This window comes from Mastigoproctus giganteus, chromosome 3 (assembly GCF_048544385.1).
Source record: "Mastigoproctus giganteus isolate SK-2022 chromosome 3, ASM4854438v1, whole genome shotgun sequence".
Classification (NCBI taxonomy): domain Eukaryota; kingdom Metazoa; phylum Arthropoda; class Arachnida; order Uropygi; family Thelyphonidae; genus Mastigoproctus; species Mastigoproctus giganteus.
The window spans coordinates 18,808,449-18,823,935 of NC_143577.1; the positions used below are offsets into that span (position 1 = coordinate 18,808,449).

Consider the following 15,487-nt stretch of genomic DNA (forward strand, 5'->3'; position numbering starts at 1 on the left):
AAATCCCACTATGAGGAACTAAGAATAATTACGTACAAAACATGGAAACAAAAAATAAGAAAACGTACAAAACATTGTGATTGTGAAATCTTAATCTAAGAATATAATTTATTGAATATCTATTATTGTGGTCAGTATTTATGAATTCATAACTAATATATAATATTGTCAAGAAAGTGAACATGACACTAAAGTGCTCCAAAGCAAGCAGGTACGTTGCAAAACTTTTCTTTTTCACCAGTACAGAATCAAATAAACATAAATGCACAAGTAAATAATATATATTCATATGAAATTCCTTAAATAATTCTTTTTTTATATATCTTGTTGGCCATTGTAGTCAAATTTTTTTGTAGCAGCATGCATACCTTACCCAAGGACCACAGCCAGCTACTTGGCTAACCCCAGGCAAAATTCTTGGATGTGTCAAGGGAAATCTAGACACACAGTAACCCTGTGTAAAAGTGATTTTAAGAATGAACAAAATAAGTTACTCTGATTGCCAGGAAGCTTTTGCTAATTCAATTAATTTTATTTAGGATTTCATTTCCAAACTTCTATTAATTCTGAAATTTCATTTTCCACAGACATGGATGTTAACTGTATATTTTTAGAGACAAATATTTTAGGCATTTTTAAGCTTAATCTGCTTCAAAGTAAAAAAAGTACTCCTTGACCCTAGGTTGCTATTAAAACCATGCTGATATTGACGGTTTAGTGTCAAACAATATTAACTACAAAATTGCATTTTCTTTTTGCGATAACTTTAGTTTTACTTTATACAAATAACAATGCATATCATGTCATAGAACTGTATCTCTCTAGTACATTACAAGTTAGATTAGGCTGTAAGTACATTTCTGGTAAACCAAAAAAAAATATCAAATGGCTTTTTTTTTTGGTTAATTACAAAAATATCAACTACAAAATAATTTAGTAGTTAATGTTGTTTGACACTAAATGCTTGATATGTTTATGGGTAAATCTATTTGAATCCACCATGAACAACATTACTGTGCTGGTTCCATTCACAGATAAAACAATTATTTGGTGCAACTAGGCTGATTTATCTGTGGTTTTGGACTGGCACACTACAAACCAAGAGATAAAACCACTCTTGTATGGCTTACAAATGTGATATGATGACTGTGCTTATGGTTGTACTGCAGGATTCTTGCATACAAGGTACTCATTGCAGACAAAGCCAGTTCTGTCATTATCATACTTTGTGTTCATTTAGACACCACTGGCAACATGGACTTCCTGGTCATGCTGCAATGCAGTTTTCAGTGCCATTGATCTGTAATTACCAAGTTACAAGGCCAGGGTTTTGACATGGGTATAGTGATTGCCAGTGAAAACTAGTTCTTTGTGCATGGGCAGCTGTATTTTGAATTGTGTCAATTAGAACTGGCTGCTTTATTTGTGTCATTGTCTTTTAAGAGTTTAACAGCAACCACTGTGTGTAATCCAGTAAATGCAAATTGCTGGTTATATGTAACTTAACAGTTCCCAGAAGGCTATGCACAAATTTGCCTTTATGCAACTTAATTGTTCCTTGACAGAGTCGGACGAACAATTTAGTTGCATAAAAGCAAATGTGCCTGCATAGGGCCAGGTTTTTAGAAAATAATGGGAATTTACAAATGTTGAAAGCACTTCAAACTGTTTATTACTAGATTTACATACATTACTTATGAAATGCCAACCATATATGAAATGATTAGTTCACTATTTAGTTAAAAATAAGGAAGTAAATGATACCAATACACCTCACCTTGCAACAATGTCACTTAACTACATACTGGTAGTCAAATTTAGAAAATAAATGTTTATTTTGCAGTATCTTGCAACTGAACTTTTTTTTTGAAACTTTTATGCATATTTGTTCAGTCTTATCATTGGTTAGGTTCAGAAAATTTTAAATTATTCCAGTGCCTTGTAATTCTTTTGATCTCTTACCACAAAGGCAGTTTGACTTTTCATTGTATATGCCACCACTGTAAAATGTGCAGGTTTTGTCTGTGAATTGTGAAAGTATTCAAAGTGGTCTGTTACAAGGTATGGGTACATCGCCCCAAAATTAAATAGGAGCAGCAAACTACGCTTTTCGGAAGTTTTTTTTTTTTAGAAAACTTATGTATGAAAATTTGTGATTAATGTAATTTTTTCTTTATTACTGACTAGAAGATAATTCCTATTAAATATTACACAAAATTTAACACAAACCTTATATGTCATTAATTACACTACTTTATTGAATTGATTTTTTTTTTTTTTACAGTGAAGGTAATTTAATTTACATAAATTAGAAATTTTAAATGTCATAAACAGTTCTGAATTCCATGATGCCATCTTGCAAATGTTTCTGCAACTAACAGAGGAAATACCAACGTAGCATCTGCATAAACCTATAAAACAGTTAAGTCATTTCTTAATTTAACTTGAATTTACTGATAATGCATATTATGCTACTACATTCTTCAAGTTAACATTTAAGAAGATACAAATAATAGTTAAAAATATACATACATCATATCAAAAACTGTATATATTTAATCTCTGGATAATTTAGCAAAAGCACACCACTCGCATGTGCCTATGACTTGAAGCAAACAGTTCTTCAGCTGTTTACAATATATCTGTGGCAAAAATGAACATATAATATAATCTATTTTGAATATAAAATGATATTAGGGAAATTGGATAGGAGAGGTGCTAATGCATCCCCTGCTTAGTGTTCTTAATTGAGGATGTAAAAACAGAACACTAAGGGAATCTCTAATTCACAGTACCAGTTAAATACTATGAATTACAAAGTTCTTCCGGCACAGTATAACCACAGTTGTTTTTGCACCAGTAAAATCAACCAACCAATGAATTACAAACAATTGCTAAACAGAGCAGAAGGGGAGATTTATCCATAGGAGATAATGTCAGTTTTAACTGGCTGGCTTGACCATTATTTCTGGCTGATTTTAGGGCATTATTTCTCTTCATAACAATATTAACCTGCCACATGAAGAACTGACCTTCCTCTTGCACGTGGGTCACTTCGACCATATGTGCGTGCATTTGAAAAATTACCAAAAAATAAAAAATTGTTCACGTTTTTAATGCCACCTTTATTTTCAATCTTTTTTGAACCATAACTGAAAATCCATTTTTTATATTTATTTAAAACATTTTAAATTAATTTTTGAAATTAAAACTACCTTTAGAACTATTGGCAAGTGAAATGCAAATTAAAAACCTTGTACGCTTCAATGACTGAAGGAAAGCATGTCAGTAAAGCAAGCTAACTATCAATAATTGTACATTACAGATGCCATTCAACATGTGCATGTAATTAGGTTTAACTTAACCCATACATTTTTCTTAATTGGATGATAACTACCAGAGATTTCTGGAATTTTCAGTGGAGAAATCAAAGAAAACATTTTGAAAAATATTGGGCCATGTGATGGGATCTCATCACAAGGCCCTTGAACTATCTGTTCAAAAAAACTTACCTTAAAATTACAGAACCTTATATGTATACTTTATTTATATTATTTTTAATAATAGCTCGTGATACTGTTAATTTTCAGTCAACACCACTTAGTGTAAATCTAGCACTCTCCCCAATCCAGACTTTTTAGAATGTCAAATGACACGTTTTTCTGATATCATTTCATGTTATTAGTACTACTATCTGATTCACTTAATCTCTTTAAGGCCATTTTGTAAAAAGAGAGGTTGGTACTACCTACATGGATATGTAATTAAGTTCAATGACAAAAAAAAAAAAAAAAAAAGCAAAAATATGGACACAAAATTTACATAATATGTATACCAGAAATAACTGGAAACCAAAACTAAACTGAAAACAGCATTGCTATTGAGCAGTGTGCAGGTAAAAGCAACTCTCTGTCAGGAAATGACAGAGTTGCTTTTACTAAAATTCCTAAAGAAAAATTTAATAATGACTGTGGCAATAATTTTTTTTTAATAAGAACCACGGTGGGCTCCCTTTCCCATTTTACACTTCTAGGCCTAGAGGATGCATAAAGTGTATATTTTTGAATATGCAAGAAATGCTGCATGTGACCAGAGCATTTATAGCCACAGGAAACTTCAACCAGTACAGACAGCTATAAAATTTTGAAAGGATCACTCACGAGCTGGATTTAGGGAATAATTTCGACATTATTTAGATTTTAGCAAAGCTTTTGACTCAGTCTCACATGAGCGGTTGGTTTATAAGCTGTAACCGGTTGGAATCACTGGGAAAATCCTTAGATGGATAGCAGGATGGCTTCAGGGCAGGAGGCAGAGGGTTGTGATAAATGGCTATTCCTTAGATTGGGTTGATGTAAGAAGTGGGGTTCCCAAATGATCAGTATTAGGACCACTGTTGTTTTTAATTTTCATAAACATCGATGAAGGGATAGAGGGCGTGATGTCTAAATTTGCAAATGATGTTAAAATTGTTAGAGTAGTTAATGATCACTGTCAAGCTGAGCTTCTTCAGAGAGACCTAGATAGACTTCAGGAATGGTCAGAAAAATGGCAGCTATGCTTTAATCCAACAAAGTGTAAGGTATTACACCTGGGAAACAGTAATCCCAAAATAACTTATTCACTTGGTGGAGTTCAACTAAACCCAGTACTGGAGGAAAGGGACTTGGGTGTTTACGATACGGTCAGACATGAAATTCTCTGAGCATTGTAAACAGGTTGCAAGGAAGGCCCATGGTGTCCTATCAGTGATCTATCGAACTTTTGCAAGTAGAGATAGGGATGTGATAATCCCATCACATAAGGCTTTTGTTAGACTACACTTGCAATACTGTGTTCAAGTATGGAGAACGCACCTAAAGAAAGACATTGAGCTTCTTGAAAGGGTGCAAAGACGGGTAACTTGCCTGTGAGATCGGCAAAAGGGCGTCCTTATGAAGAATGACTTTGAATATGTGGGTTGCAGAGCTTGGAAACTAGACACCTTAGAAGAGATTTGATTGAGGTGTTTAAGGCCCTGAGAGGCAACAGTAAAATGAATGAGGACGGAATTTTCAAGGTTATAAATGATGCTAGAACTAGGGGACATAAATTCAAGTTACGGGGGGAAATGTTTAGATTGGACTGCAGAAAGTTTATTTTAGCCGAGTTATAAATTACTGGAATAAGTTGCCTACATGGTAGAGGCTGACAGTTTGGGGAAATTCAAAGGCATCTGGATAGTACCTTCGGGTCAGGGAAGCACATAGGATGATAGGTTTAATTTCCTTTTCTTTTACTAATTATTATTATTTATTTATATCATTATTTTATTTTATTTTATTTTTTTTTTTTTTTGCCGGTGCAGCATAAGCCATAGGCTTTCTATGCGGCTAATACTAATACAGCTGTTGTTTCCCCACTATTTACAGTACTGGTTATTAAAAGTCAATTTAAATCAAAGATCACATCTTTTAAAGCAAATGCTATGAATTACAAATGATTGTAAAATTGAACTGAAGAGCGGTAAAAATTTCTTTTCAATGGGGGCACCCATTGAAAAGAAATTTTCAATTTTCAAAAATATTATCAAAAATAGAGTGCTATAGCAAACAAGAGTTGAGTAAACCACACGTAAGTGGGAGGGGGGAAACAACTTTATCAACCATATGAACAGCTAAAACAGTATGACCACACATGCACAGTGGTATCAAAGGTGTAGCTCATAGTTGAGAAAATCTGTGTCCAATGCAAGGGTGCAAACAAGTAGTCTGAGGCCAAGGTTTGTTAAAAGTAGAGGAATCAAAGGGTTGATGGCAGCACCAAGGCATGGGGGAACACCACTCCACTCTATGAACTCATACTTGGTGTATACATTGTAACATGTTTAAAAGTATTGTTGGAGATGCTTAGTTTTCAGATATCAATGAACACATGCCTGTAGTGTAGATTCTACTTGGACAGCTTCACAGATGAAGTGCATCCTCTCTTGGTAACCATCTTTCCCATTCCCAGTAACGCTCTTTTAGAAAGATAATGTATGTGTAGTTAGGCTTTGTGCAGGAGTGTTCCCAGGATCATGAAAGAGATTTTTCTGTGTATCTCAACCTAAGAAAGTACTGTGGGATGAGGTCAAAAGGGCCATCAGGCATATGGGCCTCACTTCTGTTCACTACCCAGTTTGCATAGGATTTTTTGGTTTGGTTTTACTGGTGCAACAGCAACCTAGGCTATAGTGAAGGAACACTGCTATCCTGTTGTGGAGTTCATGTTGAGGCAAATCATCCTGGACCTCCATTTGCTAATAAATTTTTTTTACATTTTGTATTATATATAGGAATTCAAAATGTAGCAAGGGGGTGTTTGAGTCTAATTGTATCAATTTATCCTACCAATAAAATAATTAAATATTTCAAACAATGTCTTTTATTAAAATTTTCTTATTTAGTAGTATTTCCACATAGTCCAAGTTTAATTAAAGTATGCTATAGTGATAAAATTATTCAATTTAGCTAAAAAGCCATGGAGTACCCCATCTATAATCTCAGCAAATAACATTAAAAATTAGAATGTATTACTGAACTGACGGCCTCCGTAGCTGAGTGGTCAGGAGCAGGAATGCAGTAGCACACGCTCTTTGAGTAGACTAGGGTTCAAGCCCCTGACTGCTGAATACGGTCGATCTGCCAACCCGCACTGGACCAGCATGGCAGATTATGGTCCATTTCCCTCAGCATGAATTGTTGAGGAGGCTTCCATCCTGCAGTGGGTTGATAATAGCTGCACTTTACCTTTTTTACTGAATTGTCTGATTGTGTATATACCCAAATTATAAATAAATGAACTTGCATTGGATAAAAAAAAAAACAACTAATATCTAATGTCATAATGAAAGATAAATAATTTATTCTAATACAAATAATGAATTTTAAAAAATGTAAAAAAAAAAAAAAAAAAAAACTTCTTTTAAAGAAACATAAAATACAATTTTGCAATTGCAAAGTGGTTTAATAAGAGAACTATATAACACTGCAATATCACAATGAATTTAAAACAGCCACTTCTTATGCCAAGATAATAGAGAGAGAATACACTATATTGTATTAGCAAAAATAGAGCTTTCTATTTGATTTTATTCTTTCTATCAAATTAGATAAAAACAGACTAAGTATTGATGTAATGATTTCTGTTTATTTTTCTTTACATCTTGTAAGTTTCAAGATCCACTATCTAATGTCCTCTATAACAGTAGAGTGGTTTATGCTACTTGTAACAAAATCCAGCGCTCACAATTTGGCAACGTCTAAATTCAAATGATTCTGTTAAGAGGGTTCTGAAAGGCATCTTCAGTTAGAACTATAGTCAGCCAATTATAAGGAGAAGGAACAGTGCCTTCCCACGAGTTTTTAAACTCACACAACATGCAAATCAGTCCATGAGCGTACACTGATACAGACATAATACACAACAAACCGCTAAAATAGCGGTTAGTTGTGTATTAAATCACTAGAAATGATGTGCTATAGCCTGAGTGTGGCTACTGCACCACATTTCAACAAAGACCACTAAATATGGAGGTTTGTATCAAGTTACAAACTTGATACATACTTCCATATTTATCAGCTGGCACACAGACTAATGACAGGTATTTTTGAAGAACGTTCACCACTTCATAAAACTTAGATGTTATAATCAATGTGGTTGGTTTTCAACTGACATTCTCAATCATAAATGATAACAGATATCCACATCAGGCATTATTATTATCATTTTCTTAAATGCCACAAAAATGTTTATACAGTTGCTCCCTTTATGCCATAAAAGGAATATGCTGGCAAATATTTAACAAACAACTTGGACGAATAAGGCTGCGTTGCATTAGCTGTATTCCTGAAATACGGTGTGATTTCCTTAGGGTTAATGATCCCTCAAATGTACTACTTACCAATTAGTTGTTTAGTCAATCAATAAAAATAACCAACAGCTGTTTTTGTGGCTTTTGCTAAAGTATATATTAGAGTTAAACATTTTATCTAAACAAGCTTGTGGGGATTTGGCATTGTGTGCGTGTGCCTCACCAAACTGTAAAAATGGTCAAAATAATTCAGACTAATCCAGACTGAATACTCACATCATGGATGCATATAGGGTGAAAGAACAAAATGAATGGAGGGGGGGAAAAAGGTGAAAGAATGTGATCCAGACAGAGGCCCACTTAGACAAATTAAGGGTGAAAAAATGAAAACTTGTGCTTATAATTTTGATTAAGATTATTTTGTAATAATTAGAAATATGCAATAATACTTAACAAGTGGGCTACCAAACATGGAAAAATTTAATGGCTTGTGTGAGACAGCATAACACTAGCCATTATCCTCATTTCTATGAAATCATCCAATTATTTCCAACTTCCAATTATTTCCTTCCCAATTCATATGTCTAGCTTGTTCCATCTCTAATCAGCTATCTACCTTACATTGTGCAGAAACTACCAAAAGTACAAGGTGAAGATAAGCACAGCATAGTACATGTCCACAGAACTATAACTGAGTCTTTACTGAAACAGTTCTATCAATTTATTGGCTAATACATGTTTAAAAAGGATTAAGGAAAAAACTGGACAAATAATTTTTCTATTTAAAAGTTACACCTATATGGTATACTGAGATCTCTGATCTTCCTCAAGAAATGAGATATCCCATGCTTCATACATACAAATCTTGCTGAGTAGTCCATCTTGGAAACATCTGAATCAAGCAAGGCCTATCCATCCAAGTCCTGTATTTAATGTTATTGTTGTTTTTGTGGACAATAAACAATAACATTAAAATGTTATTGTCCACAAATTAATCCTGAACAACATGAAGCAGTGTCATGCTGGTACTGACAGGGCCCATTTCAACAGTACTGCCAAGTGTAGGTAGCACAAAGTTGACCAAAATAAAAACATTCAAACAATTCACAGCTTCAGGCACTACCAAAGCAAATCTGAAACAGGTCTGTGCTATCACGCTGCACCTATCAAACTTCATGACTGAGATGATGACACTCAGACAGGAAGCACTCTCCGGTCAATCACCATATCCAAACATGTTCATTGAAACAAAACATTGTGTAGCTGGATTCATCACTCCACAACATCTTCTGTTACTGTTCTAGAGTCTATGAACATTGAGAACGACACTCCAACTGCCATTTTGTTTTGGTAACAATGATATTAGGCTTGTGCACAGATGCCCTACCACCGAACCCAAGTGCTATGCAACTTGCTATAAGAGGTTGTACTGATATATGTTCCTGCAGCTTCTTGGATATGCTCCATGATGTTTTTCTGTCAAATCAGATGTGTGCAGCATGAACTACCTCTTTATGGTTTGTTGAACACATTCCATGAGCTTGTCAGGCTGTTCAGACTTTTTTTGTTGAAATATCACCCATGGTCTTCCACCTTAGGGTTAAAGTTGAAAGTGTGCAATTCTGCTCAGACATGATAGGAGGGAGTATGTGATGAGAACCTTGTCAATCAATTCGATCCTGTTTGTTAACAGAAGAGACTGCTTCTACAGGGATGTGATACATTTAAAAAGAAAGGGTGCAAGAATATTTGCTGATGCTATCGTGACAGTGTTAGGTGGTTAAGAGAACTGCTACTTGGGGGGGGGGATATAAATACTAATAGATTAAAAATAGCTGCACGCTGAGGTGAAAGCAATTCTTGCACTGCTTCTATAGAAAATGCACAGTTACTGATGTACCATCCAATCATCATTTCACATTGAAAGTCATTTAAAGTTCCAGTCCGACCTATACTGGTTCCTAACATATTTCTGCTGCTGCTGCTGCTGCACAGGCAGACTACAAGATTTATACTGGCATGTACAAGCCAATATGCATGTGTGGAGAACTTCTGGCACAGTACAGCACATGGAGGGGTGTCTGCATAGAAATTAATATACATAGTGTATATGACTTCTATAAACACAGTTGAGTTTAAATTAAAGATAATTAGTTACACAAAAAATTGGCATGTAGAGAATTTTCTATTGCCAAAGTATACATTTGGTGTTGGAGAAACTGGCGTTAAGATCATGTTAAGGTGGAAGTAAGGAAGACTACACTGTGTACAGCAAAGTGCCGGTTATATTGATCACTGGTTATTAGAATCAAGTATAATTCAACATGTCTAAGACTAATAGTGAGCATTGTAAGCCGTATAGAGCAGGTATACATGCAATGCGTGTATGTGGAAGTGAAACCACTTCCCACTGAGTACAAAGGAGAGATTGCAGTGTGCAACTGAGTTGAACAAAAAAGCCGGAGAAGGTCCATCCACCTCCCCAGAAATATTAGAAGTGAATCTGGAAGGAGTCGTGCAAGTTGATGCTGCAAATGAAAACGATGAAGAGTCATCGAAGCCCAGCCGTAAACAAAAAGCAAAGAAACCAAAACCAATTGCCAGAAATACTCCATCAAATTGTTCAACATGTAGCGGGCATAATACACAGCAGGAGTTGCAACAGGATTTTAAGAAACACTGAAGCATCCATGCACAGTTTAAACGTACTTTCGTGGATAATGATTTCGGTTGTCTGTTCCATGTGTGATCGGCTTTGGTTCAAGAACAATGTGAAAATTGTAGCAGTCGAGATGACGCTCTTCTTCAAACAGCATTTCCAAATGAGGATGTAAATCAAATGTCTGCCTGTAACAACTGCCATAGCTCTCTCAAGAACAAAGTGATTCCGGCTCTATCAAAGTCAAATGGTTTTAAATATCGTCCAGTGCCACAGCACTTGCCGAAACTAGATTTGATAACAGAACGTATCATATCTCCGAAGCTCCCATTTGTGCAGATTTGTCACCTGCAGCATTCATACGGTCAATATGGGATCCTCAGTCAAGTGATAAATGTTTGCCTAAAGAAGTTTCACTTAACTTCTGTTGTGTGTGTGTGCTCAGCACACAATTTTTTTAAGTCCATCCTCAACAATTTATCCTCCACCTTCCTTTTAGTTATTACAGTCATTTAGCTCCTTGTTAGAGTTTGATAAACGTCTGGCATCCTCTTCCCTAAAGAATTCGTCATGTGTGAATGTACATGCAAAATACCTGTTCAATTTGTCCAAACCTGAGCAGGATCATCGACAGTTAGCCCATAGACGTGGTCCAATGTGATTCAACCACTTCCTTCTACTGTTAATATAAGCATAGAAGTATTTGCTTTTCTTTGTCAGAGACTTCTCATAATCTGCCTTAGCATGTCTGACCTCCTTTGTGACTTGATTACAGACTAATTTATATCTACCATAGACTTCTGCATTACCTGATAATTTATATATATACCATACACTTTTCTTCTCTGCCACACGTCTCAACAGTTCATCTGACATCCATCTAGGTCTAAGCCTTGAACAGTATTTCTTCATTGGTATGAAAAGCCTAGTCACTTCTTAGATTACTTCCCAGAATGCCTCCCATTTGTTGGCAACATAATCAGTTGTCCCATTGTATACAATTTAAAAACTGTCTGAGGCCTCTGTAGTCACCCTTAAACTATTGTTATGTCATTAATTAAATTTCACCTTAGTACACTGTGATGACTTCTACTCAGTGAGTCTTTTACTTGCAGATTCTTACTGCATGAAGAATCACTGCTGATTACCAGATCAAGAGTATTGCTTCCTCTTATTGCCTCTCTAACATGCTGCTGTAGAAAACAGTTATCCAAGAAAAACACAAAAGCCTTGCTAGTCTGTGAATGACCAACCCACAAATTCCTGTAACAATCTGGAAATTACAAACCCCCATTATGAGACATTTTGATTTGCAAGCCCACTCTATTTCTCTGTACTGTTTGTTCGGTTATATTTTAGGCCTATAACACACTCCTACTGTCAATTTTGTTTTCCCAGCGCTTATATCATGCCAAATTGATTTAACATTGCCCTCATCACCCATGTCAATTGGATGCACTGCCCTAGATTTAATATGCTTCTTAACTAAGAGCATAACCTCTCCATCTCTCCTGTATACATTGTACTCTCCATATTCAAATTCAGTATCTCTTATGTCTGAGTGACACCATGTTTCTGCTATTCCTACAATGTCTGCATTTGATGACTTAATCAGTACTTAAAATTCATCAAATTCATTTACAATGCTCCTAGCATTAGTGAACATGCAAGTATATATGCACATGTTCTTACTCTTAGTTACCCTAACATAGTGCATGTATTTATTTGTTCCATGATAACACAGCAGGGCCTGAAGTCCCAGACACCTTTCTTTCCAGGCTGCTGCATGTACCAATAGTAGCAGTGCAAGTATATCACTTTCACCTCTACCTGTGGCTACTGTCTATTAGTCTGTGAATCCCCCTCCAAGCTAGCAGTTTTCTGACCTACCTATCACTGCCTCGATATCATCAGCAAATATTCTTGCACCCCTTCTATTCAAGTATATATCACCCCTGCAAAAACAGTCTCTCTCTCTCCTGTTAACAAGCACAGACCAAGCTGAGAAAAATTTTACCCATGAGCCTTGCATATTCTCTCCAGAGCCGAATTGATTGACAAGGTTCTTAACATGTATTCCTCATATCACGTCCGGGCAGAATTGCAGACACTTTCAAATTCAATCCTAACTCATGACTTTTTTTCAGAATTGCCCTGTAGTTGTTAAGTAAGTCCTCAGATCAGCACAAATCAGATGACTTAGTGGGAGGCTTGAGTCTAACCAAATCCAAATTTCATTGCACAGCTGCTGATATCTTTAAAAGAGTGGAATTTATTAGATTTCAACTGCAGACTTCCATATACGTTAAAAGACAGTGACATAAGATGTCACTTACACAGCGTTTTTATACTCTGAAGGATTTCTGTGCTAATATTTTGTTCTAATTGGTCTTTATAAAGAAATTAGTATTAGTCACAATCCAAAAGGGGGCTATCTTTTCATTGACTGTCCAAGAAAAAGCTGTTGTTTCACAATGAGAATATATACCCATTGATTCCTGTTGTGCACTCTGTTCATATTAAAGACTATAGAAATGTATTAGAGAAGATCAAGTGGGGGACTTCAAAATACTTGAGTTTCTTCAAGGTTTGCAAGGCGATTTCACTAAATTCCCTTGCTTCTGGGACAGCAGGGTAATAGATCAGCACCACAGAAGAGAATGGTGTGCTGGAATTGGGATGCATGCTGGTGCACACAATGTAGTAAACATTTCCTTGGTTCCAAAAAAGTCTTGCTTCCACTGCTTTTACAAATTGTTCCACCACTTAAGCAGTAGATCCTTCAAGCATATACAGTTGTCTGATGCAAAAGTGAAAGGTGGCATATTTATTGGTCCACAAGAACTGGAAGACAAAATGACTGATGATGAGTGACATGCTTGGCAGTCGTTATGACTTCTTCGGTAACATTAAGATTGAAAATTATGGTAAAATTAAATTTTCTGTTTATACTCCGGCACGACAACCAAGTCAGTAGAGTTTACAATAAATCATCAATACAAATATTTATTGTATTTAGTAGTCAGCAGATTGAACCCCAGTCCACTCAAGGACTCTTGCTCCTAACCACTCAGCTACGTCAGCAATGGGATGCAAAATATCAAACTCCATTACAAGCACCATATAGTAAACAGCACTGTACCATAAAGAGCAGCATACTGTCATTTATCCTTAGTAAGAGGTTTTTACTAAGAGCACCATTACTCAGATAGACCATTTAGAAATTACTGTTCCTTCACTGGTAACAACTAAGCACCTTCAGTGTAGAGGGAATGATCAATTCTGATAAGTTTCCATAGTATGAGATGTCAAATAATTTAATAAAAGTTTATAACTGTAAAGCTTCAAGCTATGGTAGGTACATAACTATTATACAGCTGGTGCAAGTGCATCATGTGTTTAAATTAAAAGTATTCTGCTGGTGTGCCTGTTCAGCTGGATAAAAAAACATAAACAGGAGTCCAGGTAACTGTACAACTCCCCACCTGAGACTAATTCATGCATCTCCCCATCATCCAATAAATGTATAAACTTACTCATTACTATGAGTATTCAAGGGTTAATAATGAACTAACAAAGCTTAATGAATTAATAACTGCCAATCAATCACCATTATATTTCCTCAGTTTCTTCAATCTTATATGTATCTTCAATCTTTATCTATCATCTTTTATATGTAATGTAACTAGTCAACATACATTCACTCTTAAACTACAAACTCATAGAATTAATTTTTCCTCTTCATTTATTTCTTCTATTCTGGAGCAACCTTCAACTCACACACTGTACTAGTGCAGTACATAAGTTCAAAAACCTTTTGTTTGGAGTTACCATCGAAAAAATAAAAAAAGGAACAAAGTTATCATGGAAAGATACCATGTGTATTAATATATAACCAAATTCAATACATTCTCAGTTCAAGTAAAACACTTGACAAACCTTAACTGGATTAGCAGTTTTTTTAATCTTTCCCCAAGAAACTGCTTCATCTGGCCTAGCTCCAGAATCACTGCCATCAAATTCGTTTGCTGTATTGATATAGACAGCATAATCAGCCCCATTTCTCTGAAAAAGATCAATTTGTTACTGCATAAATGTATATTACACTATATAGAATATTTATTTTTATACTTATAAATATGTCTAAGTTTATATATCTATTCACATGCAATAATAGTGGATAAAAATTGTGGTATAAATAACAAAACTGTAATAGTTGCAAAATATCTGATATAAACAGGGCACTTCAATTAAAAAGCACAAGGGTCTACTTGTTTATTTTTAGGTTAGGTTAGTTATTGTTTGGATAAGTAACCTAACCCTTTTTTTGTTGTTTTTGAGCTGATTTTTGAAATTGATGTTAAAATTGAACTTACTATTTAGATTTTATGAATTCTAAATTTAAATTGTGGCAAATGAACTGCTTTTTCCTTTTCTTTTTTCTCAATAGGAAATTGTTCTCCATCCTTGTTTTAGCCTAAAAATGCCATTGGTATATTTCTGAAATTAATACAATTTTATATGAATAAAAAAAAATAATAATAAAAATAACCACAATGGTTGTAGCACGAGTAGAAGCAAAACAAACTATCCACATAAAGCCAGAAGTTCTGCACAACTAAATGCATATTGAAGAGTGAGCATCATGCAGTTTTGCTTCAAATAAAATCAGTTTACATTCATTTCAGAAAAGTATGTCAATGACTTTTTAGGCTAAATCAAAGGCAGGGAATATATATATAAATTTATATTTAATCTCTATACAGTCAAAGGCCAGAAGAGTTTACAAATTCATTATGACTGCATACATATTGAATTATTAATGACCAGATTTTCCCTGGCACAGTCACAATGGGGCATACATTTTTTGTGGTTGTGTATGGGCTCAAACTTGCAACTTCCTTATTTGTGGCCATGCACACTAACCACTAAACCATGACCGGCCCAAATCTCGAAGCTTTAAGGACCCCCCCCCCCCCAAGACCATTTACATG

At 35.1% G+C, this 15,487-nt stretch overlaps 1 protein-coding gene across 1 annotated transcript in view; it reads right to left on the minus strand.

Annotated features, from left to right (window-relative positions):
• Window positions 1-2,324: 2,324 nt before the first annotated feature.
• Dhps (Deoxyhypusine synthase) overlaps window positions 2,325-15,487 on the minus strand; it is a 97,642-nt gene continuing 84,479 nt past the window's right edge. Inside the window, exons 9-10 of the mRNA XM_090369874.1 lie at window positions 14,433-14,558; window positions 2,325-2,411 (exon numbers count right to left, since the gene is read on the minus strand). Of these exons, the coding sequence (XP_090226000.1) occupies window positions 2,325-2,411; window positions 14,433-14,558 (213 nt within the window). The remainder of the gene's footprint in view (window positions 2,412-14,432; window positions 14,559-15,487) is intronic.